This window comes from Ammospiza caudacuta, chromosome 36, assembly GCF_027887145.1.
Source record: "Ammospiza caudacuta isolate bAmmCau1 chromosome 36, bAmmCau1.pri, whole genome shotgun sequence".
Lineage (NCBI taxonomy): Eukaryota > Metazoa > Chordata > Aves > Passeriformes > Passerellidae > Ammospiza > Ammospiza caudacuta.
The window spans coordinates 865,102-890,053 of record NC_080628.1 but is presented as its reverse complement, the minus strand read 5'-3'; the positions used below and the strand labels follow the sequence as shown (position 1 = coordinate 890,053).

General features: G+C 57.9%; 4 protein-coding genes across 6 annotated transcripts in view; 2 read left to right on the top strand and 2 right to left on the bottom strand.

Moving 5' to 3' along the window:
- Nucleotides 1-1,833: 1,833 nt before the first annotated feature.
- On the top strand, nucleotides 1,834-14,380 carry LOC131570569 (acetylcholinesterase-like). Its single transcript, XM_058822934.1, is given in 5 exon segments — nucleotides 1,834-1,923; nucleotides 9,209-9,322; nucleotides 9,324-10,663; nucleotides 11,665-11,831; nucleotides 13,176-14,380. Coding segments are annotated over 5 exon segments (1,833 nt in total). The 3' UTR covers nucleotides 13,298-14,380.
- Nucleotides 14,381-14,596: 216 nt separating this feature from the next.
- C36H17orf49 (chromosome 36 C17orf49 homolog) lies at nucleotides 14,597-18,871 on the bottom strand. Of its 3 annotated transcripts, none has more exons than XM_058822987.1 (6): nucleotides 18,751-18,871; nucleotides 18,074-18,168; nucleotides 15,682-15,783; nucleotides 15,414-15,583; nucleotides 14,797-14,889; nucleotides 14,597-14,671 (listed from the first exon to the last, which is right to left on the bottom strand). In XM_058822987.1, exons 1-6 carry the CDS (start codon nucleotides 18,769-18,771, stop codon nucleotides 14,667-14,669), a joined length of 486 nt encoding a protein of 161 aa, XP_058678970.1. In that variant the 5' UTR covers nucleotides 18,772-18,871; the 3' UTR covers nucleotides 14,597-14,666. The 3 variants fall into 3 exon arrangements, with proteins under 3 accessions (XP_058678970.1, XP_058678969.1, XP_058678971.1); XM_058822986.1 differs by having other exon boundaries at nucleotides 14,631-14,674; XM_058822988.1 differs by having other exon boundaries at nucleotides 14,631-14,674; nucleotides 18,074-18,181; nucleotides 18,751-18,865.
- A 215-nt stretch (nucleotides 18,872-19,086) lies between these two features.
- On the bottom strand, nucleotides 19,087-21,737 carry RNASEK (ribonuclease K). Its single transcript, XM_058822991.1, has 3 exons — nucleotides 21,499-21,737; nucleotides 19,976-20,055; nucleotides 19,087-19,380 (listed from the first exon to the last, which is right to left on the bottom strand). Exons 1-3 carry the CDS (start codon nucleotides 21,574-21,576, stop codon nucleotides 19,242-19,244), a joined length of 297 nt encoding a protein of 98 aa, XP_058678974.1. The 5' UTR covers nucleotides 21,577-21,737; the 3' UTR covers nucleotides 19,087-19,241.
- A 1,634-nt stretch (nucleotides 21,738-23,371) lies between these two features.
- The window catches only part of SLC2A4 (solute carrier family 2 member 4), a 13,583-nt gene continuing 12,002 nt past the window's right edge, over nucleotides 23,372-24,952 (top strand). Inside the window, exon 1 of the mRNA XM_058822908.1 lies at nucleotides 23,372-23,594. The gene's annotated coding sequence lies outside the window, so the exon portion shown is untranslated. The remainder of the gene's footprint in view (nucleotides 23,595-24,952) is intronic.

Genomic DNA, 24,952 nt, shown 5'->3' with positions numbered 1-24,952 from the left:
TGAGGAACCACCAGGTGACCACCACCAGGTGACCACCACCAGCAGGTGACCACCACCAGGACCGTCCCAATGTCCCTCCCGCTGTCCCCGTGTCCCCTCACCTGCCATGGCGCAGCTCAGGGCCACCAGCACCGTCCCTCGTGTCCCCCTGTCCCCTCCCGATGTCCCTCTGTCCCCGTGTCCCCCTGTCCATCCTCACCTGTGATGGCCACCAGGTGAGGGCCACCAGGACCCTCCCAATGTCCCCCTGTCCCCCTCACCTGTGATGGCGCAAGTGAGGAACCACCAGGTGACCACCAGCAGGTGACCACCACCAGCAGGTGACCACCACCAGGACCGTCCCAATGTCCCTCCCGCTGTCCCCGTGTCCCCTCACCTGCCATGGCGCAGCTCAGGGCCACCAGCACCGTCCCTCGTGTCCCCCCCATGGCCGTGGCCACGTCCTGTCCCCAAGTGGGGCCGGCGCCGGCGGTGACAGTGACAATATCTGGGGTGGGGGGGGGGGGACGGACGGGGGGTGGCCCCGGACCTTTGTCCCCACACAGGTGGGTGGGTGGGGGGCGGCGGGCGGTGACACACCCAGGTGACACGCACAGGTGACACGCGCAGGTGGCACAGGTGGTGACGCAGAGCCGGAGAATGCGGCGGCCGCGCCCGGATCGGAGCTTCCTCCATCGGCGGTGTCACCGCACGGGGACAAAGGGGGGGACAGGGAGGGGACACTGGGGTGGGGACGCTGGGGTGGCACCGAGATCTGTGAGGACGTGAAGGTGGCACCAAGATCCATGGGGACATTGGGGTGGCATTGAGATCCGTGGGGACATGGAGGTGGCACTGAGATCCGTGGGGACATTGGGGTGGGGACATTGGGGTGGCACAGAGATCCATGGGGACATTGGGGTGGGGACATTGGGGTGGCACAGAGATCCGTGGGGACATTGGGGTGGGGACATTGAGGTGGGGACATGGAGGTGGCACTAACATCCATGGGGACATGGAGGTGGCACTGGGATCAGTGGGAACATGAGGATGGGGACACAAAGGTGGCACTGGGATCTGTGGGGACATTGGGGTGGGGACATTGGGGTGGCACCGAGATCTGTGAGGACATGAATGTGGCACCGAGATCCATGGGGACATTGGGATGGGGACATCAGGATTGGTGGGGACATAAAGATGGGGACATTGGGGTTGGGGACATTGGGGTGGCACCGAGATCCATGGGGACATGAATGTGGCACCAAGATCCATGGGGACACACGGATGGGGACATTGGTGTGGGGACATGGAGGTGTCCTGGTGGCCACCAGAGATGGGGGGATGGGGACATAAAGGTGGCACCAAGATCAGTGGGGACATTGGGGTGGCACTGAGGTCCATGGGGACATTGGGGTGGCATCGAGATGGGTGGGGACATGGAGGTGGCACCGAGATCAGTGGGGACATGAGGATGGGGACATAGAGATGGGGACACTGTGTTGACAGTGAGATTGGAGGGGACATTGGGATGGGGACACGGAGGTGGCACTGAGATCCATGGGGACATTGAGGTGTCATTGAGATCTGTGGGGACAGGGAATGTCCTGGTGGCCACCAGGGACATGAGGATGGGGACATTGGGGTGGCACCGAGATCCACGGGGACATTGGGGTGGGGACATTGGGGTGGCACCGAGATCCATGGGGACATTGGGGTGGGGACATTGGGGTGGCACCGAGATCCATGGGGACATTGGGGTGGGGACATGGAGGTGATATCGAGATCCTCGGGGACATTGGGGTGGGGACATTGGGGTGGCACTGAGGTCCATGGGGACATTGGGGTGGCATCGAGATGGGTGGGGACATGGAGGTGGCACCGAGATCCATGGGAACATGGAGATGGGGACATGGAGGTGATATCGAGATCCTCGGGGACATTGGGGTGGGGACATTGGGGTGGCACTGAGGTCCATGGGGACATTGGGGTGGGGACATGGAGGTGATATCGAGATCCTCGGGGACATTGGGGTGGGGACATTGGGGTGGCACTGAGGTCCATGGAGACACATGGAGGTGTCCCAGTGCCCTCCCAGTACATCCCAGTATGTCCCAGTCCCTCCCTGTGTCCCCTCAGAGCCTCCCCCAGTATCTCCCGGTACGTCCCAGTGTCTTCCCAATCTCTCCCAGTATCTTCTGGTGGCCACCAGATTCTCCCAGTATCTCCCAATTCCCTCCCAGTTCCCTCCCAGTCCATCCCAGTCCCTCCCAGTCTATCCCAGTTCCCTCCCAGTCCCCCTCAATCCCCTCCCAGTTCCCTCCCAGTCCATCCCAGTCCATCCCAGTCCCCCTCAATCCCCTCCCAGTCCATCCCAGTCTATCCCAGTTCAATCCCAGTTCCCTCCCAGTACCATCCCAGTATCTCCCGGTGTCTCCCCGGGGGGTTTCCCCCGTGACGTCACCACCCGCGCCAGCCAATGGGGGGAGGGGCGGGTGACCCTTGGCCGGCGGGAGCAGGAAAGGGGGCGGGGCCACACCTGGGGACAGACGGACACACCTGGGGACAGACGTGGGGACACGTCAGCGGCGGGAACCGCGACACGAGAGGGACACCTGGGGGGGGAGGGGACACACCTGGGGACAGACGGACACACCTGGGGAGGACAGATGTGAGGGGGAGAATTCCCCCAAAATTCCCCTAAAATTCCCCAAATTCCCCCCAAAATTTCCTTAAAATTCCCCCCAAACTCCCCTAAAATTCCCCCCAAAATTTCCTTAAAAGTCCCCTAAAAGTCCCCCCAAATTCCCCTAAAATTCCCCAAATTCCCCCAAACCCCCCGAATTTCTCCCAGGTTGTTAAAAATTACTCCCAAATTCCTCAAAATGTCCTTAAAACTCCCCAAAATTCCCCCCAAAATCCCCCTAAAAATTCTGTAAAATATCCCCCATAATTTCCCGAAATTCCTCCACATCGCCCCCAAAAATTCCCCAAAACTTCTCCCCAAAATTTCCTTGAAATCCCCAGCAAAAAATCCCTAAATATTCCTCCAAAATTTCCTCCAAAATTTCCTTGAAATCCCCTCAAAATCCCCAAAAAAATCCCCAAAATTCTCCCAAAAAATCCCCCAAATTTCCTTAAAAATCCCCCAAATCCCCCCAGAATTCCCCTCAAAATTCCCTAAAAATCCCCCCAAAATCCCCCTAAAAATTCCCCCAAATCCTCAAAATTCCCCTCAAAATTCCCCCCCAAAATTCCCCCCAAATCCTCCAAAATTCCCCTTAAAATCCCCCAAAATTCCCCCAAATTTCCCTCCAAAATCCCCCTAAAAATTTCCCCATAATTTCCCAAAAATTCCTCCAAATCACCCCCCCCAAAATCCCCTCAAAATCCCCCTAAAATTTCCTTAAATTCCCCCAAAAAAATTTCCCCCCCAAATTTCCCTTTAAAAATCCCCAAAATTTCCTTGAAATCCCCCCAAAAAAATCCCCCCCCAAAAAATCCCCCCAAAATCCCCCTAAAATTTCCTTAAATTCCCCCCAAAAAAATTTTCCCTCCAAATTTCCCTTTAAAAATCCCCAAAATTTCCTTGAAATCCCCCCAAAATCCCCCCAAAAAATCCCCCTAAAATTTCCTTAAATTCCCCCAAAAATATTTCCCCCCCAAATTTCCCTTTAAAAATCCCCAAAATTTCCTTGAAATCCCCCCAAAAAAATCCCCCCCAAAAAAATCCCCTCAAAATCCCCCTAAAATTTCCTTAAATTCCCCCAAAAAATTAAATCCCCCTAAAATTTCCTTAAATTCCCCCAAAAAATTTTCCCCCCCAAATTTCCCTTTAAAAATCCCCAAAATTTCCTTGAAATCCCCCCAAAAAAAATCCCCCCCCCCCAAAAAAATCCCCTCAAAATCCCCAAAATTTCCTTGAAATCCCCCCCAAAAAAATTTCCCTCCAAATTTCCCTTTAAAAATCCCCAAAATTTCCTTGAAATCCCCCCAAAAAAATCCCCCCCCCCCAAAAAATCCCCCTCAAAATCCCCAAAATTTCCTTGAAATCCCCCCAAAAACTCCCCCCGGGGTGGGGGTTGGGCAGCGCATCCTCCTCATCCGCCCCCCCCCCCCCCCTTCCCCCCCTCCCTTTTCCCGGCTCGGGGTGGGGGGAGGGGCAGCGCTGCCGCAGGAGGGGGAGGGGCCAAAGGAGCCGCCCCTCCCCCCCCCTCCCCCCCCCCCCCCCAATTTAAGGCCGCCCCTCCCCCCCCCCCCGCCCCCCCCCCCGGTATTTTCCAGACGCCGGAGCCGGAGCGAGGCCGGAGAGGACGCGAGGAGCGCGAGGGGGTCGGTGCCGCCCCTCCCCCCACCCCCGCGACCACCCCCCACCCATCCCCCACCACCCCGCGACCCCTCCCCATCCCCCCCCCCCCCACATCCCCTCTTTTAATGGTCTCCAAATGAGGCCCCATCAGCGCCCCTCCCCCCACACACCTGAGAGCCCCCCCCCCCCCCCCAATCCGGGCCCCTCCCCCACCCTTAAGACCCCTCCCCCCACCTCAGAGACCCCCCCCCCCACATCCCCCCCTCCCCCACACCTGTGACCCCCTCCCCCCCCCCCCCGCCTCACTCCGGCCCCTCCCACATCGCCCCTCCCCCACCCGAGACCCCTCCCCAAATCGCCCCTCCCCCACACCTGTGACCCCCACCCCTCCCATCGCCCCTCCCCCCCCCCCCCCCCCCTCCCCGGGTACCATTTTGGGGCGGGGCTGGGTGTGGGGGAGGGGCCATCATAGGGAATTTGGGGAGGGGTCCCCATGGGGCTGGGAGTCCCCATGGATCGATGGGGGGTTTGGGGAGGGGTCTCTATAGGGGATTTGGGGGAGGGTCTCTATGGGGCTGGGGGGTTTCTGTAGAGCCAGATCTATGGGGGATTTTGGGGAGGGGTCCCTGTGGATCTATAGGGGATCTGGGGAGGGGTCTCTATAGGGCCGAAGGATCCCTATAGGGGATTTGGGGAGGGGTCCCTATGGATCTATTTGGGATTTGGGGGAGGGTCTCTATAGGGCCGGGGGGGTCCCTATAGGGCCGGATCTATGGGGCCGGGAGGGTCCCTATGGATCTCTGGGGAATTTGGGGAGGGGTCCCTATGGGGCCGGGGGTCCCTGTGGATCAATAGGGTCTGTGGTCCCTATGGATCTATGGAGGATTTGGGGAGGGGTCCTTATAGGAGATTTGGGGAGGGGTCTCTATAGGGCCAGGGGTTCCCAGGGATCCATAGGGAAATTGGGGAGGGGTCTCTATAGGGCATTTGGGGGGGGTTTCTATAGGGCTGGGGGTCCCCACAGGGGATTTAGGGAGGGGTCTCTAATGGGGATTGTGGGAGGGGTCCCTATGGATCCATAGGAGATTTGGGGAGGGGTCCCTTTAGGGTATTGAGGAGGGGTCCCTATAGGGGATGTGGGGAGGGGTCCGTATTTGGGGAGGGGTCTCTATTTGGGATTTTGGGGAGGGGTCTCTATAGGGGATTTATCGGGGGAGGCGTCCCTATTTGGGGAGGGGTCCCTATTTGGATTTTGGGGAGGGGTCCCCATAGGGGATTGGGGGAGAGGTCCCTATAGGGCCGGGGGTTCCTATAGGGGATTTGGGGAGGGGTCTCTATAAGGGATTTTGAGGAGGGGTCCCTATTTGGGGAAGGGTCCCTATATGGGTCCTATTTGGGATTTTGGGGCGGGGGTCCCTATAGGGTCTCTATTTGGGGAGGGGTCTCTATAGGGCCAGGGATCCCTATAGGGGATTTGGGGAGGGGCCCCTATTTGGGGAGGGGTCTCTGAGGGGATTTTGGGGAGGGGTCCCTACGGATCTATAGGGGATTTTGGGGAGGGGTCTCTATTTGGGGAGGGGTCCCTATATGGGTCCTATTTGGGATTTTGGGGAGGGGTCTCTGTAGGGCCGGGGGTCTCTAGTTTGGGATTTTGAGGAGGGGTCCTAGATGGGGAGGGTCCCTATAGGTTCTCCATTTGGGGAGGGGTCTCTATAGGGGATTTGGGGAGGGGCCCCTATTTGGGGAGGGGTCTCTGAGGGGATTGTGGGAAGGGGTCCCCATGGATCTATGGGGGATTTGGGGGGGTCCCTATATGGGATTTTGGGGAGGGGTCCCTATAGGGGATTTATTTGGGGAGGGGTCCCCATGGATCTATGGGGGATTTATTTGGGGAGGGGTCTCTATAGGAGATTTATTTGGGGAGGGGTCCCCATGGATCTATGGGGGATTTATTTGGGGAGGGGTCCCTATAGGGGATTTATTTGGGGAGGGGTCCCCATGGATCTATGGGGGATTTTGGGGAGGGGTCTCTATAGGAGATTTATTTGGGGAGGGGTCCCCATGGATCTATGGGGGATTTATTTGGGGAGGGGTCTCTATGGGGGATTTATTTGGGGAGGGGTCCCCATGGATCTATGGGGGATTTATTTGGGGAGGGGTCCCCATGGATGTACAGGGTCGGGGTCCCCCCCGTGCCCCCCTCTCCCCTCCCCCCCCCCCCGCGCCCCTCCCCCATTTCCGTTCGGGATTTTTGTTTCTATTTTGGGATCCAGCACCTGCCCAAAGGGGGGGGGAGGGGCGGGGGGAGGGGGGGAGGGGTCCCTGAGGGGGGGGGGGGGGCACTGGGATCAACTGGGATAAACTGGGATAAATTGGGGAGGGGTCTCTATGGGGGAGAGGGGCACTGGGATCAACTGGGATAAATTGGGGAGGGGTCTCTATGGGGGAGAGGGGCACTGGGATCAACTGGGATAAATTGGGGAGGGGTCTCTATGGGGGAGAGGGGCACTGGGATCAACTGGGATCAATTGGGGAGGGGTCTCTATGGGGGAGAGGGGCACTGGGATCAACTGGGATAAACTGGGAGGGATTGGGATAAATTGGGGAGGGGTCCCTGGAGGGATTGGGATAAACTGGGAACAACTGGGAGGAATTGGGATAAACTGGGATAAATTGGGGAGGGGTCTCTAAGGGGGAGAGGAGAACTGAGATAAACTGGGAGGGACTGGAGGGACTGGGATAAACTGGGGAGGGGTCTCTGTGAGGAGGAGGGGCACTGGGATAAACTGGGATAAACTGGGAGGGACTGAGATAAACTGGGATAAACTGGGGAGGGGTCTCTATGGGGGGGGCAGGGCCACTGGGATAAACTGGGATAAACTGGGAGAGACTGGGAGGGACTGGAATAAATTGGGGAAGGGTCCCTGGGATAAATTGGGGAGGGGTCCCTGGGAGGGATTGGGATAAACTGGGAGAAACTGGGAACAACTGGGATGAATTGGGATAAACTGGGATAAATTGGGGAGGGGTCTCTAAGGGGGAGAGGAGAACTGAGATAAACTGGGAGGGACTGGAATAAATTGGGGAAGGGTCCCTGGGATAAACTGGGGAGGGGTCTCTGGGGGAGGACTGGGATAAACTGGGAGAAACTGGGATGAATTGGGATAAACTGGGAGGGACTGGGATAAATTGGGGAGGGGTCCCTGGGAGGGACTGGGATAAACTGGGGAGGGGTCTCTATGGGGGACAGGGGCACTGGGATAAACTGGGAGGGACTGGGATGAACTGGGATAAATTGGGGAGGGGTCCCAAACCCCCCAAAAATGGAACGGGGTGGAGGGGGAGGGGGGACACCCCCAAACCCCCATGACCCCCCCCCCCCAAATTCCACCCAAATGGAGCCCCCTCCCCAAATCTCACCCAATTTGGGACCCGCCCCAAATCTCACCCAAAAGGGGAACCCCCCCCTCCCCAAAATGGGGACCCCTCCCCAAATCCAACCCAAATGGGGACCCCTCCCCAAGTCCCCCGAGTTTGGGACCCCTCCACAATTGGAGACCCCCCCCCCAAATCCCTCCCCAATTTGGGACCCCTCCCCACCTCCCACCCAAATGGAGACCCCTCCCCAACTGGAGACCCCCACAAATGCCCCCCAATTTGGGACCTCTACCCGACTGGGGACCCCTCCCCAATCCCCACTCTAATTTGGGACCCCTCCACAAATCCCCCCCCTAAAAATGAGCCCCCTCCCCAAATCCCCACCCAATTTGGGACCTCCCCCCAAATCCCCACCCAATTTGGGACCCCCGCCAAATCCCAATGAACTGGGGACCTCCTACCCAATTGGGGACCCCCCCCCCAAATCCCCCCAAATGGAGACCCCTCCCCAACTCTCTCCCCAATGGAGAACCCACCCCAACTCCCACCCAAAACGGAGACCCCTCCCCAAATCCAACCCAAATAGGGACTCCCCCACTCAAATGCGGACCCCTCCCCAACTTTCCCCAGTTTGGGACCCCTCCACAATTGGAGACCCCCCAAATCCCTCCCCAAATCCCACCCCAAATGGGGACCTCTCCCCAAATTGAGACCCCTCCCCAACTCCCACCCCTCCCCACCCTCAATGACCCCAAAATCCCCCTCTAACCCCCCAAATCCCATCCAATTTGGGACCCCCCCTCAAATTCCACCCAAAATGAACCCCCTCCCCAATTTCCACCCCAAAAGGAGACTTCACCCCATTTCCCACCCAATTTGGGACCCCTCCCCAAATGGAGACCCCTCCCCAACTCCCACCTCCTCCCCACCCACAGTGACCCCCAAACCCCCCCTCTAACCCCCCAAATCCCACCCAATGGAGACCCCTCCCCAATTTGTGAACTCCCCCCAAATGGGAACCCCACCCCAACTCCCACCCAAACAGAGACCCCCTCCCCAATTCCCACCCCCAGTTTGTGACCCCTCCCCAAATGGAGACCCCTCCCCAGCTCCCACCCACTCCTCACCATGAGAGAACACCCAAACCCCCTGCTGACCCCCAAATCCCTTCCAAAATGAGCCCCTCCCCAAATTCCACCCAAAATGAGGCCCCTTCTCAACTCCCACCCGCTTGGACATCCCCTACACCATCGGGGACCCCCCAAATCCCCCTGAAATGGAGACCCCTCCCCAACTCCCACCCCAATTTGGGACCCCCCCCCCCCAACTCCCATCCAATTTGGGACCCCTCCCCATCTCCCACCCCCTCCCCACTCCTCAACGACCCCCCCAGGCCCCCCCATTAACCCCCCAATTTCTCTCTCTCTCTCCGCAGCCTGCGCCGCCATGGGGGGTCGCCCATCCCCACCGCCCCCCTGCCCCCCCCTCCTCCTCCTCCTCCTCCTCCTCGTCGCCCCCTCCCCAATTTCCCCCGCCGCCCCCGAGGACCTGCTGGTCTCCACCTCCTCCGGCTCCATCCGCGGCTTCCACGTGCCCGCCGGCCCCTCCTCGCTCGCCGCCGCCTTTTTGGGGATCCCCTACGCCGAGCCCCCCGTGGGCCCCCCTGCGCTTCGCCCCCCCGCGCCCCGCCCGGCCCTGGGGAGGGGTCCTGGACGCCCTCTCCCACCCGCACGCCTGCTTCCAGCCCGTGGACACCATGTTCCCCGGCTTCGGCGGCTCCGAGATGTGGAACCCCAACCGCGAGATGAGCGAGGACTGCCTGTACCTCAACATCTGGGCGCCGGCGCCGCGCCCCAAAACGCCGGCGCCGGTTCTGGTGTGGATCTACGGCGGCGGCTTCTACAGCGGCGCCGCCTCGCTGGACGTCTACGACGGGCGGTTCCTGGCCGCGGCCGAGGGCGTTCTGGTGGTCTCCATGAATTACCGCGTGGGCGCGTTGGGGTTTTTGGCCTTGCCGGGTCACCCCGAGGCGCCGGGCAACGTCGGCTTGCTGGACCAGCGGCTGGCGCTGCGCTGGGTGCAAGCCAACATCGCGGCGTTCGGCGGCGACCCCGGCGCGGTGACGCTGTTCGGCGAGAGCGCCGGCGCGGCCTCGGTGGGGCTGCACCTGCTCTCGGGGGGCAGCCGGGGCCTGTTCCGCCGCGCCGTGCTGCAGAGCGGCTCGCCCAACGGCCCCTGGGCCACGGTGGGCGCCGCCGAGGGCCGGCGTCGGGCGGCGCGGCTGGGCCGGCTGGTGGGGTGCGGCGGCGCGGGCGCGGGCGGCGCGGTGACCAACGAGACGGAGCTGCTGTCGTGCCTGCGCGCCGCGCCGCCGCCGCGGCTGGTGGAGCACGAGGCGGCCGTGCTGCCCCAGCAGGGCGTCTTCCGCTTCGCCTTCGTGCCCGTGGTGGACGGCGAGTTCCTGGCCGACACCCCCGAGGCGCTGCTGGCCGCGCCGGGCCGCGCCGAGGCCGAGGTGCTGCTGGGCGCCGTGCAGGACGAGGGCACCTATTTCCTGGTGTACGGCGTGCCGGGCTTCGGCAAGGACAACGAGAGCCTGATCAGCCGCGAGGAGTTCCTGGGCGGCGTGCGGCTCGGCGTGCCGCAGGCCAACGAGCTGGCGGCCGAGGCCGTGGTGCTGCAGTACACCGACTGGCTGGACCAGGACAACCCGGTGAAGAACCGCGAGGCGCTGGACGACATCGTGGGCGACCACAACGTGGTGTGCCCGCTGATGCACTTCGCCCAGCGCTGGGCCGAGCGCGGCGGGACGGTTTTCGCCTACCTGTTCGATCACCGCGCGTCCAACCTGCTGTGGCCGCCGTGGATGGGCGTGCCGCACGGCTACGAGATCGAGTTCGTGTTCGGGCAGCCGCTCAACCCCGGGCTCAACTACACGGCCGAGGAGGAGGCGCTGAGCCGGCGCATCATGAGATACTGGGGGAACTTCGCCCGCACCGGGTACGGCACGGGATGGGGTTGGGGTTGGTTGAGTTGGGACGGGTTGGGTTGGATGACATCAATTGGAATGAGTTGAGTTGGGATGAGTTGAGTTGGGTTGGATGCCCTCAGTTGGGTAGGGTTGAGTTTGGATGAGTTGAGTTGGGTTGGGTTGAGTTGGATTGGATTGAGTTGCGATGAGTTGGACTGGATGACCTTTGTTGGGTTGATTTGGGTTGGGTTGAGTTTGGGTGAGTAGAGTCGAGTTGCGATGAGTTGGGTTGGATGCCCTCAGCTGAGTTGAGTTCAGATGAGTTGAGTTGGATGACCTTGTTTAGGTTGATTTGGGTTGACTTGGGTTGGATGCCCTTGTCTGAGTTGACTTGGGTTGGATGCCCTCGGTTGGGTTGAGTTTGGATGAGTTGGGTTGAGTTGGACAACCTTGGTTGGGTTGGGCTGAGTTGAGCTTAGTTGGGTTGGGTTGAGTTGGGTTGGTTGGGTTGAATTGAGTTGGATGCCCTTGCTTGAGTTAAGTTGTGTTGAGTTGGTTGGGTTGAATTGTGATGGGTTGAGTTGAGTTGGGATGGATGCCCTCGGCTGGGTTTGGTTGAGTTGGATGCCCTTGCTGAGTTGGGTTGAGTTGGATGACCTTGGATGGGTTGAGTTGGGTTGGGTTGAGTTGGACACCCTTGGCTGGGTTGGGTTGAGTTTGGCTGGATTGAGTTTGGATGAGTTGGGTTGAGTTGGATGACCTTGGTTGGGTGGAGTTGGATTGAGTTGAGTTGGACACCCTTGGCTGGGATGGGTTGGGTTGAGTTTGGATGAGGTGGATTGAGTTGGATGACATTGGATGGGTTCAGTTGAGTTGGGTTGAGTTGGATGACCTTGGGTTGAGTTGGGTTGCGTTGAGTTGGGTTGCGTTGCGTTGGGTTGAGTTGGACACCCTTGGCTGGGTTGGGTTGGGTTGAGTTGGGTTGGGTTGAGTTGAGTTGTCAAGCCCCTCTGACCCGTCCCCACCGCAGTGACCCCAACGAGCCGTCGGAGCGCGAGCGGCGCTGGCCGTCCTACACGGCGTCGGGGCAGAGCTACGCCCGGCTCAACGCGCGGCCGCTCGCCGTGGCCCAGGGCCTGCGCGCCCAGGCCTGCGCGTTCTGGACACGCTTCCTGCCCAAACTGCTCAACGTCACCGGTGAGGGACAGCGGGGACAGCGGGGACATTGGGGACATTGGGGGGATTTGGGGACATTGGGGACATTGAGGACATTTGGGGGACCTTGGGGACATTGAGGGGATTGGGGGAATTTTGGGACACTGGGGACATTGTGGTCATTGGGGACATTGAGGGGTTTGGGGGGATTTGGGGACATTGGGGACATTGAGGGGATTGGGGGGATTTGGGGACATTGGGGACATTGGGGACATTGAGGGGATTGGGGGGATTTGGGGACATTGCGGTCATTAGGGACATTGGGGTCATTGGGGACATTGAGGGGACATTGGGGACATTTGGGGGACCTTGGGGACACTGAGGTGATTGAGGACATTGGGGGATTGGAGATGTTGGGGACATTGGGGAGGGGGAATTTGGGATCATGGGGACATTTGGGGACATCGGGGGGACTGGGGACATTTGGGATTTGGGGACACTGGGGACATTTGGGGGGAATTGGGGATTTGGGGACACCAGGGCAGCATTGAGGGATTGGGGACATGGGGATATTGGGGTGATGGGGACACCGGGGACATTGGGGGGGGGAATTTGGGGTCGTGGGGACATTGGGGGATGGTGGAATGTTGGGGGGATTGGTGACATTCAGGGACATTGGGGACATTGAGGGGGTTTGGGACAGTGTGGAGATTGGGGACACTGGGGGGACTGGGGGGACATTGGGGACATTGAGGGGATTCGGGGACATCAGGGATATTGGGGACATCGGGGGGATTTGGGATTTTGGGGACACTGGGGACATTTGGGGACACTGGTGGGATTGGGGATCATGAGGACACGGGGGGGGAACATTGGGGACATTGAGGACTCTGGGAGGATTGGGGACATTGGGGGGACATTGGGGGGATTTGGGATTTTGGAGACACTGGGGACATTTGGGGACATTGGGGACACTGGGGGGACATTTGGGGGGATTTGGAGACATTGGGGGGGGTTGGGGTGATGGGGACACCGAAGGGACATTGGGGACACTGGGGACACTGGGGACATTGGGGACATTGGGGACACTGGGGACATTGGGGACATTGGGGACATTGAAGACTTTGGGGAGATTGGGGACGTGGGGGGGACATTGGGGACATTTGGGGACACATTTGGGGATATTTTTGGGGTGCCCATCTCAGATTTTGGGGCTCTGCCAGGGCCCACGGAGGAGGCGGAGCCGCAGCGGCACCGGGAATTTTGGGTGGTTTTATCGGGGTTTTTTGGGGGGTGTTTTGGGGGGTTTATTTTTGGAGATTTTTTCGGGGATTTTTTTGGATGGGGTTTTTGGGGTGCCCGTCTGAGATTCTGGGGGCTCTGCAGGCCCCATGGAGGAGGCGGAGCGGCAGTGGCGCCTGGAGTTTCACCGCTGGAGCTCGTACATGATGCGCTGGAAGAGCCAATTCGAGCTCTACAGCCGCCAGGAGCGCTGCCAGCCCCTGTAGGGCACCCCGAAATCCACCTGGGACACCCCAAAATCCACCTGGGACACCCCAAAATCCATCCAGGAACCCAAAAAACCTCACCCAGGAACCCTAAAACCGCCCGGGGCACCCTAAAATCCACCTGGGACACCCCAAAAATCCATCCGGGAACCCAAAAAAACCTCACCCAGGAACCCTAAAACTGCCTGGGGCACCCCGAAATCCACCTGGGACACCCCAAAATCCATCCAGGAACCCAAAAAACCTCACCCAGGAACCCTAAAACCGCCCGGGGCACCCTAAAATCCATCCAGGAATCGCGAATATCCACCTAGGATACCCCAAAATCCATCCAGGAACCCAAAGAATCCAGCCAGAAATGCTAAAAATCCACCCAGGAACCCCAAAACCCAACTGGGGCACCCAAAAATCCCACCCAGGAATCCCAAATATCCAGCTAGGATACCCCAGAATTCATCCAGGAACCCAAAATTCCTCCAGGAACCAAAAAAAAAACCCATCCAGGAATCCTAGAAATCCACCTAGAGACCCCAAAATCCACCCAGGAACCCCAAAACCGCCCGGGGCACCCCAAAAATCCATCCAGGAATCCTAAATGTCCACCTAGGATACCCCAAAATCCATCCAGAGAACCCAAAAAATCCACCCAGAAATCTTAAAAAGTCCACCCAGAAACCCCAAAATCCATCCAGGAACCCTAAGATCCATCTGGGACACCCCAAAATTCATCCAGGAACTCCAAAACCCACCTGTGGCACCCCAAAAATCCATCCAGGATTCCTAAAATCCATCCAGAGCATCCCAAAATTCACCTGAGACCCCAAAAATCCACCCAGGAACCCCAAAAACCTCACCAGGGACACCCCAAAACCCACTCAACACCCCCAAAACGTCCCTGAAACCCCAAAACCGCTCCCAGAACCCCCCAAAATCATCCTCAGGCACCCCAAAAGAGCCCCGGACACCCCAAAAATCGATCCCAAAATCCCAAAATTCCCCTCCAAAAACCCTCCAGGGCCCCAAAATTTGGGGGCTCCCCCAGTCTCGTCTTCGGTGTGACCCCAATAAAGGCTCAAACCCAAACCTGACTCATGGGGGGAGAACCCCAAAAATTGAGAGGAAAACGCAAATTTTGGGGATGGGGGGGACCCCAAAATCGAGGCAGGACCCAAAACACGACACGGAGACAAACTGGGGGGGGACACCCCAAAATTTTATTGGGGGACACAACGTGGGGGTCCCCAAATTTGGGGACGACCTCAAAAATTGGGAGGGAGAACCCCAAAATTTGGGGGTTCAGGGAGAAATTTGGGGTTTTTTGGGGGGGGGGGTCCTGGGGGTTTTGGGGGGTCCTTTGGGGGATCCGACTTCAGGCTGCTGGAAAAAGGGGAAGGGGTGAGGGGGACCCCCCAAATTTTGGGGGAGTTCCCCCCAAATTTTTGGTTTTTTTTTGTTTTTTGGTTTTTTTTTTTTTTTGGGGGGGGGGGGGGGAGTCGTACCCTGGTCGAAGTTCAGCTTCTTGGGGGGGGGGTCCCCAAATCCTTCGACGTCCACGAGGTCCCCGGGGGGGTCGGAGTCACTCGGGGGGGGCTCTGGGACAGGACGGGGGGGGGGACACCCCGAAATTAATTTGGGGGGGAATTTGGGGGCCTCAAAATTAATGGGAGGAGCCCAAAATTAAAATCCTAAAATTTAAGGGGAGCCCTAAAATTAAAAGGGGGGGGGGGGGGGTCCCTAAAATTAAAGATTGGGGGAAAAAAGACCCCAAAATTAATGTGGGAGGGGGGGGGCAAAAAACCCCACAAAATTAAAGGGGGAATTACATAATGGGGGAAAATTAAATAATATTGAATTAAATATAAAATTAAATAATGAGGGAAAAGAGACCCCAAAATTAATTGGAGGGCGCCCCAAAATAAAAGGGGATTGACCAGGGGAACCCCAAAATTAAAGGGGAGGGGACCAAAAAAACCCAAAATTAAAGCGGGGGGGGGGGCAGAATTAATGGGGAGGGTCCCCAAAATTAAAGAACGAGGGAAAAGAAGCCCCAAAATTAAAGAGGGGGAACCCCAAAAATGAACCCGAAATTAACCCAAAAACCCCCGAAATTCCTCACCTGCCACCTTCAGCTTCTTCCCGGCGGGCCCGGGGGGGTCGTGGGGGGCCCCCCCAGATCCCGGGGGGTTTTTTCGGGGTCCCTTTTTGGGGGAGTCGGCGCCGGGCGGGGGCAGGGGGACCCCGCTGTCCTCGTAGGCTTTGCGCTTGGCCGCCGCCTTCAGCTGCGCCCTGAGGGGGATTTTGGGGGAATTTTGGGGTTTTTTGGGGTTTTTTTTTTTTTTGAGGGGGGGGACACCCCAAAATCCCCGCCCCGGGCCCCCCCTTACACCGTGCGGTCCTTGATGAGGGCGCTGAGGCGGTTCAGGTCCTCCCCGAATCGCGAGACGGCCCCGCGGAGCAGCGCCAGCTCCGGCTCCGTCCAGCGGGACCTGGCGGGGTTTTTTGGGGGGGTTTTGGGCATTTTGGGGGGGGTCTTGGAACGACTTGAGGAAGTTTTGGGGTGATTTGAAGGGGTTTTTGGGGTGATTTGAAGGGGTTTTGGGGTGATTTGAGGGGGTTTTGGGGGGGCCTGAAATGAGTACACAGCCCCGCGGAGCAGCGAGAACTCTCAGCTACGTCCAGTGAGACCTGGGGAGTTTTGGGGGATCCTGAGAATTTTGGGGGTCCAGATGGAATTTTGGGGGGAATTGAGAGAATTTTGGACGGTCCTGGAGGGGATTTTGGGAAGTTTTGGGGGGATTTGAGGGGGTTTTGGGGTGATTTGAGGGGGTTTTGGGGGGGCCTGAAATGAGGACACAGCCCCGCGGAGCAGCGAGAACTCTCAGCTACGTCCAGTGAGACCTGGGGAGTTTTGGGGGGGATCCTGAGAATTTTGGGGGTCCAGATGGAATTTGGGAGATCCTGGAGACAATTGTTGGGGACTTTTGGGGAGATTTAGGGAAGTTTTGGGGTGATATGAGGGGGTTTTGGGGTGATTCGATGGGGATTTGGGGGGTTTTGGGGGGTTCAGGACCTCCCCGAATCACGAGACGGCCCCGCGGAGCAGCTCCAGCTCCGGCTCCGTCCACTGGGACCTGGGGGGTTTTTTGGGGGGGACCCCGGAAATTTTGGGGGGATTTGAGGGAATCTGGGGGGTCTTGGAGAGGTTTAGGCGTGATTTGAAGGGGTTTGGAGGTGATTTCAGGGGGTTTTAGGGGGTTCAGGTCCTCCCCAAATCAGGACACAGCCCTGCGGAGCAGCGCCAGCTCCAGCTCCGTCCAGCGGGACCTGGGGGTTTTGGGGGGCTCCTGAGAATTTTAGGGGAGACCCCAGAAGTTTTGGGGGAATTTGAGGGAATCTGGGGTTTCCTAAAAAGGTCTTGGTGCAATTTGAGGCAGTTATGGGGGGATTTGAGGGGGTTTTGGGGGGTCTGAAATCGTGACACAGCCCTGCAGAGCAGCAGGAACTCCGGCTCCAGCCAGTGGGACTTGGGGAGTTTTGGGGGGATCCTGAGAATTTTGGGGGGATTTGAAAGAATTTTGGGGGGTCGTGCTGGAAATTTTGGGAGGCTTTGGGGAGATTTAAAGGGGTTTTGGGGGGTTTCTGGGGGGATTTGGGGGGTTCAGATCCTCCCCAAATTGGGACACGGCCCCGCGGAGCAGCACCAGCTCCGGCTCCGTCCAGTGGGACCTGGGGGGTTTCAGGGGGTCCTGCAGATTTTGGGGGGGTTCCCCAGGGATTTTGGGGGTCCAAAGAGAATGTGGGGGTCCTGGAGAAGATTTAGGGCGATTTTGGGGGGTTTTGAAGGGGTTTTGGGGGGATTTTGGGGGGTTTGAAATCGTGACACAGCCCTGTGGAGCAGTGTCAGCTCCAGCTCCATCCAGTGGGACCTGGGGGATTTTGGGGGGATCCTGAAAATGTTGGGGGGGGGATCCCGGGGATTTTGGGGGGCTGAATGGAATCTGGGGGGTCCTGGTGGAAATTTTGGGCAATTTTAGGGGGATTTGAAGGGGTTTTGGGGTGATTTTGGGGGGGTTGGAATTGCAACATGGTCCCAACAGAGCAGCGACAACCCCCTTAAACGTCCCATGGGGGCTCCAAATTTCCCCAAAATGACCCCAAAACCCTCCCAGGACCCCCCAAAATCGCCTCAACCGCTCCCCAGATTTTCCCAAATCCCCCCGAAATTCCTCCAAGGGACCCCAAAACCCTCCCAGGACCCCCCAAAACCTCCTCAAATCTCCCATGGGCACCCCAAATTTCATCATAGGGACCCCAAATCCCCTCAAACCCTCCCCAAATCGCCCCCAAATTTCCTCCAAATCTCCCCAGGCCTCCCTCAAATTTCCTTACAATGGCCCCAAATCCCCCCAGACCCCCCAAAATCTCCCAGGACCCCCCCAAAACTTCCTCAAAATCTCCACAGAAGGACCTCAAACCACACCCAAATATCCCCCCAAAATCTCCCTCAGATCTTCCCCAAATTTCCCCCAAAACCCCCCAAACCCCTCCAGGACCCCCCAAAACCTCCTCAAATCTCCCCTGGGGACCCCCAACCCCCCCCCCCCCCGAACCCTCCAGGCGTCCCCAAATCCTCCCAAAATCTCCCCGCCCAAAGACTCCAAATCCCCCCAAAACTCCCTCAAATCCCCCCCAAAATTTGCCGAATTTTTCCCAAATTTTCCCTAAACCCCCGAGGACGCCCCAGACCCCCCAAATCTCCCCAAAACCGCCCCTCACCCCGCGGGGGAGCTGTCGGTCCCCGGGTGCAGCTGCATCGTCAGCTCCCCCAGGCGAGTGAAGGCGGCGCCGGCGGCCGAGAAAATCTCCCCGACCTGGAACGGCAAACTGGGATAAACTGGGATAAACTGGGATAAACTGGGATGGAACTGAGGTGCACTGGGTTATACTGGAAGGGCCTGGGAGGGACTGGGAGCTGGACTGGGACCAGTAAAATCCCACTGAACCCTAAACTGGGACCAGTAACACCAAACTGGGACCAGTGACCCCACAATGAAACCCAAACTGGGACCAGTAACAGGATCAAGACACGAACTGGAACCAGCAGCAGAACTGGGATCCAAACTGGGACCAATAAAATCCTATTTAACCCCAAACTGGGACCAGTATCAGCATCAAAACCCAAACTGGGACCAGTAAAATCCCATTTAACCCCAAACTGGGACCAGTAAAATCCCATTTAACCCCAAACTGGGACCAGTAACCCCCGAAGCCCCCGGAACCTTTAATAGCAGCCACTTCCCCACCCCGACCCCTCCGGGAAACGGACCGGAAGTGGCACCGAACCGGAAGAGCCTCCCCCCATTCCCAACCCCCGCCCCACCCCTCATCACATTCCTTTAAAAAAAAGCCCCAAAAATTCCCAAATCCGCCCAAAATTGCCCAAATCCCCTCACTTTAGTGGATGCTGACGTCATGGCCGCCGTCCCCGGCCCCTCCGGCCGCCGCCGCCGCCGCTCCGGCTCCTCGATGATGGCGGCGGGGGGAGGGGGACGCTCTGCCCCGCGCGTCTCGCTGGTACCGCCCTCACGAAGCCACGCCCCTTTCCTCTCATTGGTTAACATCGCGTAAACCCCGCCCAATGCCCCCGCCCACTTCCGCCTCCCGCGGCCGCTCCGCTCCGCCGTCTCGATGATCCTCAACCTCCAGCACCCCCAAAATCTCCATTTTTCACCCCAAAATTTTGAACCCAAAATCCAATTTCCCCCCCAAAAAAAACCCTGCGCGATCAATCCACAACAACTCTCTTTATTATCCGAGCCCATCCGCGCTTCTCTGCGGCGCTCAGGGCGGGAGAAAATTGGTCCTCCAAAGGCGGCGGAATGCGCGGTTTTTTTGGGGTGAAAAACGGGGATTTTTTGGGGGTGAAAAACGGGGATTTTGGGGCTCAGCGCACCATGTACTCCTTGCGCTTGTTGAGGCGGGTCTGGCACAGGGAGAAGCCGCCCAGCAGCGCGTAGAGCCCCGCGGCGATGAAGCAATTGTAGCTGACCTGCTCGTACAGGCGGTAAATGCGCTCGGGGCCGCTGGGAAAAGGGGAAATTTCAATTTTTTTGGGGGTGAAAAATGGAGATTTTGGGGGTTTGGGGGTGTTTGAGGGGGGGTTTGGATGATTTTGGGGGGTTAGGGTTTTAGGATCTCCCTTAAAAATCCATAAATTGACCTCGAAATCTCTCCTAAAATCCCCAAAATTCCACCAAAAGTCCCCTCCAAAATCACACCCAGGACCCCAAAAATCCCCCCCTAAATCTCCCCAGATCCCCCTCAGGACCCCCAAAATTCCCCCAAATCCCCTCATGACCCCCCCCAAATTCCCTTCAAATCCTCCCAGGACCCCTCAATTCCCAAAATTCCCCCCACAAATCCCTCCCAGGATCCCCCAAATCCCCCCAAAATCACCCCCAAATCCTCTCAGGACCCCCCCAAAACCCCCTCAAAATTTGCCCAGGATTCCCCAAATCCTCCCCAAAGCCTGCCAGGAGCCCCCCAAATCCCCCTCAGGACCCCCCAAACTCCCCTAAATTTACCCCAGGACCCCCAAATCCCCCCAAACTTTCCCCCAAATCCTCCCTAGGACCCCCCAAACTCCCCAAAATCCCCCCAAAATCGCCCCCTCCTCACCCCTTGAAGTCCTCCTCAGTGAAGGGCACGTCCTCAATCAGCACGGCCGAGTGCACGTTGAAAAAAATGCCCAATAACACCTGGGGGAGGGGGGGGAAATTTGGGGGGTCCTGAGGGGATTTATGGGGAGTTTGGGGGGTCCTGGGGTAAATTTGAGGGGTCCTGGGGGAATATGTGGGGGTTTTGGGGGTCCTCAGGGGATCTGGGGGGAGTTTGGGGGGTCCTGCGGGAATTTAGGGGAAACGTGGGGGGTCCTGAGGGTCTCTCAGGGAGAATTTCAGGGGAATTTGGGGGGTCCTGAGGGGATTTGGGGGGAGTTTGGGGGGTCCTGGGGGTTCTCTCATGAGGATGAGGGCAGAATTTGGGGTCCCCGTAGAGGATTTGAGGAGGTTTGGGGGTCCTGGGTGGGTATTTAGGAGGTCGGGAATATTTCGGGGGGGGGGGGGTCTTCAAACCTTCCAAAATGTGGGGGAGACCCAACCCCCCCCCCCAAAAAAAAAACCCCCAAGCCCCTCCCCCACCCCCCAACTTCCCCTCAGCTGCCCCTGAGTCACCCCCGGCCCTTCCCCCACCCCCCAAAAAACCACAAATTTCCCCCAAAATCTCCTTGGGACACCCCAAAACACCCCAAAAAAAAAAAAAAAATCCCCCAGAGGGACCCCCAGGAAATTCCCAAATTCCCCCCAAACCCCTCCAGGACCTCTACAAATTTCTTCTCAGTTTTACAAGGATTCCCCAAATCCCTCAGAACCTCCCAAAATCCCCCCCCAAAACCCCCCAAATCCCTCAAATCTCCCCCCAAATCCCCTTTTAACCCTTCAGAACCTCTTCAAACCCTTCAGAATCCCCCCAAAACCCCTCAAATCCCCCCTAAAATCCCTCCCGCCCCTCACGGTCCCCCCATCCCCTCACGGCCCCTCAGAACCCCCCTTAAACCCCTCAGAATTCCCTCAAAATCCCTTCAAGCCCCCGAAAATCCCTCCAAGACCCCCCCCAAAACCCTCAGAGCCACCGGAAAACCCCCTCGAATCATCCCCCAAATCCCTCAGAAGTCCCTCAAAATCCCTCAGAACCCCTCAAAATCTTCCCATCCCCTCACGGCCCCTCAGGGTCCCCTCAGAAACCACCATCAACTCGTCAAAATCCCCCCCAAAAACCCCTAAAATCCGTCTTAAAACCCCTCAGAACCCCCCAAAATCTCTCATAATCCCTCAAATCACCCTTCAAAATCCCTCAGAACCCCACAAAATCCCTCCCGCCCCTCACGGCCCCCCTCATCCCCTCACGGCCCCTCAGAACCCCCCTCAAACCTCCTGTCAACCCCTCCGAATTCTCCCAAATCCCTCCAAACCCCCCTAAAATCCCCTTTAAAACCCTTCAGAACCTCTTCAAACCCCTAGGAACCCCCCAAAATACCCTTCAAACCCTTCGGAACCCCTTCAAACCCCTCCGGGACCCCCCAAAATCCCTCACGCCTCTCACAGCCCCCCCCATCCCCTCACGGCCCCTCAGGGCGCCCTCACCAACATCACGACGCCCCAGGCGCTGAGGACGAGCCCGCACGCGGCCATTTTGGGCCCGCAGCAGAGCAGCGACACCATGGCGATCCTGGCGAGTCCCTCCTGCCGCTTTTCTGGGGTTTTTTTGGGAGTTTTTGGGGTTTTTTAGGGTTTGTTTTCGGATATTTCCGCAAACGCGCAGCGCCCCCTCCCCTTTCGCAGCTGCGGGCCCGAGCCGGCGCAGCAGACTGAGGCCACGCCCCCTTTGCGGGGCCACGCCCCCTTTGCGTGACCACGCCTTTTGTATTTCCCCGCGCCCATCACAACAAGCCACGCCCCCTCGGGCGGCGCCATTCTCCCTCGCGGGGGGGTGTGATTGGTTGTTGGGCGGTTTTGGGGGCGTGGCCGCCTTGTTTGGCCACACCCACCGGGCCCGCGCGTGTCCTCGGCGTCCCCTGGGTGTCCCCTGGGTGTCCCCTGGGTGACCACGCCTTCTTCTGACGTCACAAGGGGTGTCCCCCGTGTCCCCCGTCCCCCCACCCCCAACAGTAAGAGTCAAATTTCCAAAATTGGGGCGCTGGCCCTTTAAATTCCCCTCCCCCCCACCTCGAGGTCACATTGAGGTGACATTTCGGGGGGGGGGGTGGGGAAGGGGCTAAAAATAGCACCGGGCACGCGCCGGCCCCTCCCCCACCCTCCCTTGGGACGCCCCCAAACAAAACGGGTGGGGGGGGGAGGGGCGGTGACATCATCCCCCCCCCCCAAATTTCCATTTTAGGGCAAAACCGCGGGAATTGGGGGAGGGGAATTGGGGGGAGGGGAATTGGGGGGCGGGGGTGTCCCATGGATGGGGGAGGGGCTTAAATTTGAGGGGTCTTCAGTGTGGGGGAGGCGCGAGAATTTGGGGGTCCTAAAGTAGGGGAAGAGGGGGGGGGGCAGAAAATTGGGGGTCCCTAAGGGTGGGGGAGGGGCTGGGAGACGAAATTCGGGGGGGGGGGGGGGGGTGTCTCTGGGGTGGGGGAGGGGCGGGATATGGGGGAGGGGTCACCTCGCGCGGGGGGAGGGGCGGGGTCACCCCAGGCCTTTCCCCTCCCCCACCCAACCCCGCAGAAGGCAAACGCAGGAAAAAGGGAGGGGGCGTGGCTTTGGCCACGGGGGCGTGTCCAAGTTGGGCGTGTCCCCGGCAGGCCCCGCCCCCTCGCCCCCCGCAGCCGCCTCAGACCCCCCGGGACCCCCCGGGAGCCGCCGCCGCCTCCCGGAGCCGCGCTCGGCCCCTCCCCCACCCCCACCCCTCCCCCCACCCCCGCTCCGACCCCTCCCCCGCCCCGCGCGAGACCCCTCCCCTAATTCATGACCCCCGCCTGACCTTAATTAACGCTAATTAGGGGGCTTGGGTAGCTCTAATTAGCTCTTTATCAGCACTAATTAACCTTCTGGTCACCCCCATGGGATCCTCCGACCCTTAATTAACCCTTAATTAATCCTTAATTAACTCCATGACCCCCTCTGGACACTCCTCGGGCCTTAATTAATACTAGTTAATGCTTGATTAGCGGTAATTAACGATTTATTAGCATTATTTATCTGTAATTAACATCCTGGTCACTCCAGACCCACAATTAACGCCTAATTAATGCTTAATTAGCTCCTTGCTCACCTCCGGACACTCCCCGGGCCTTAATTAACCATTAATTAACTCTTAATTAGCCTTTATTAACCTCCTGGTCACCCCCACGGGATCCTCCAACCCTTAACTGATCCCTAATTAATCTTTAATTAACTCCTTGCCCTTTCTCTGAGCCTTATTTAATCCTAATTCACCACTAATTAACCTTAATTAACCTCCCGGATTCCCCACGTGGGACACCCCCCCCCCCCCCCCCCCCCCGATCCTTAATTAACCCCCCGACCTTAATTACCCCCTTATTAACTCTTAATTAACCCCCTGCTGCTCCTTCCCGTTCCTTAATTATTGACAAATTTCCCCTTAATTAACCCTCCCGGCAATTCCCTGGGGGTCCCTCATTAACTGCCTCCCTTAATTAATTCATTAATTAACTAATTAATTAATTACAGCCCCCATGCCCAGAGGGTTCCAGCAGATCCAGGAGGAGGAGGAGGTACGGACGGGTTAATTAGGCGTTAATTAAGGGTTAATTAGGAGTTAATTAGAGGTCGGTGGGTCCTGGGGTTGGGTCAGGGGCTTAATTAAGCATTAATTAAGAACTAATTCGAGCTTTTTTAACGGGTCGGGGTGGGGAGGATCTGGAGCATAATTAAGGGTTAATTACGGGTTAATTAAGAGTTAATTAGGAGCGCGGGAGTCCCGTGGAGGATTGGTGGATTAATTAAGCATTAATTAGGGGTTAATTAAGGGTTAATTAGGGGTCGGGGAGGGTCTTGTGGGGGTGGGATCCGGCGCTTAATTAGAGGTTAATGAGGGGATTATTCGGGATTAATTTGGCGTTAATTAGGGAATAATTAGGGGTTAATTAAGAGTTAATTAGGGGGGATTCCCCCCTCCCCCACCCCGTTTTTCCCAGGCCTTTCCCAATTAAGGGGAAATATCGCGACAGGGGGGTGGGGGAGGGGCCGCAAGGGGGGCGGGGCGGGGGTGTGAGGGGGGTGGGGGCGGGGCGGGGAACTTTGGCCACGCCCCCCACGCGCGGCCCCTCCCCCACAAACATCCAAGGCCGCCCCTCCCCCACCCCATGGACAACCCCCCCCCCTCAATTTCCCGATTTTGGAGAAAATTTGGGGGATTTTAATGGAGATTTTTTGGGGGGATTTTGGGGGGAAATTTGGGGGATTTTAATGGAGATTTTTTGGGGGGATTTTGGGGGGAATTTTGGTGATTTTGGGGGAATTTTGGTGATTTTGGGGGAATTTTGGGGGGATTTTGGTGATTTTGGGAGAATTTTGGTGATTTGGGGGGTTTTGGGGGGAATTTTGAGGGGATTTTGGTGATTTGGGGGGGGATTTTTGGGGAAAATTTGGGGGATTTTAATGGAGATTTTTTGGGGGGGATTTTGGTGATTCTGGGGGGATTTTGGGGGAATTTTGGGAGGGATTTTGGTGATTTTGGGGGAATTTTGGTGATTTTGGGAGGGATTTTGGTGATTTTGGGGGGATTTTGGTGATTTTGGGGGAATTTTGGGGGTTTTTGTTGATTTTGGGGGGATTTTGGTGATTTTGGGGAATTTTGGTGATTTTGGGGGAATTTTGGGGGAATTTTGGGGGAATTTTGGTGATTTGGGGGAATTTTGGTGATTTTGGGAGGGATTTTGGTGATTTTGGGGGGAATTTGGGGGGATTTTGCAGGGAATTTTGGGGGTTTTGGGGGGTGGATTTTTATGGAGATTTTTTTCGGGGTGATTTGCGGATTTTGGGGGGGATTTTTATGGGGAATTTTGGGGGGATTTTAGGGATTTTTATGGAGATTTTGGGACGGGATTTAGGGGGAAATTTTTAGGATTTT

What these genes read in the sequence shown, in the direction of transcription:
- C36H17orf49 (XM_058822986.1), bottom strand. Translation starts at nt 18,771, where the DNA reads ATGACGTCAGCATCCACTAAA. An exon ending in TGACGTCAGCATCCACTAAA is followed by an intron (nt 18,169 to 18,750) that starts GTGAGGGGATTT and finishes TTGCCGTTCCAG; the next exon opens with GTCGGGGAGATTTTCTCGGC. An exon ending in CTCATCAAGGACCGCACGGT is followed by an intron (nt 15,584 to 15,681) that starts GTAAGGGGGGGC and finishes AATCCCCCTCAG; the next exon opens with GGCGCAGCTGAAGGCGGCGG.
- RNASEK (XM_058822991.1), bottom strand. Translation starts at nt 21,576, where the DNA reads ATGGTGTCGCTGCTCTGCTGCGGGCCCAAAATGGCCGCGTGCGGGCTC. An exon ending in CCTGGGGCGTCGTGATGTTG is followed by an intron (nt 20,056 to 21,498) that starts GTGAGGGCGCCC and finishes CCCCTCCCCCAG; the next exon opens with GTGTTATTGGGCATTTTTTT. An exon ending in ACTGAGGAGGACTTCAAGGG is followed by an intron (nt 19,381 to 19,975) that starts GTGAGGAGGGGG and finishes CCCTTTTCCCAG; the next exon opens with CGGCCCCGAGCGCATTTACC.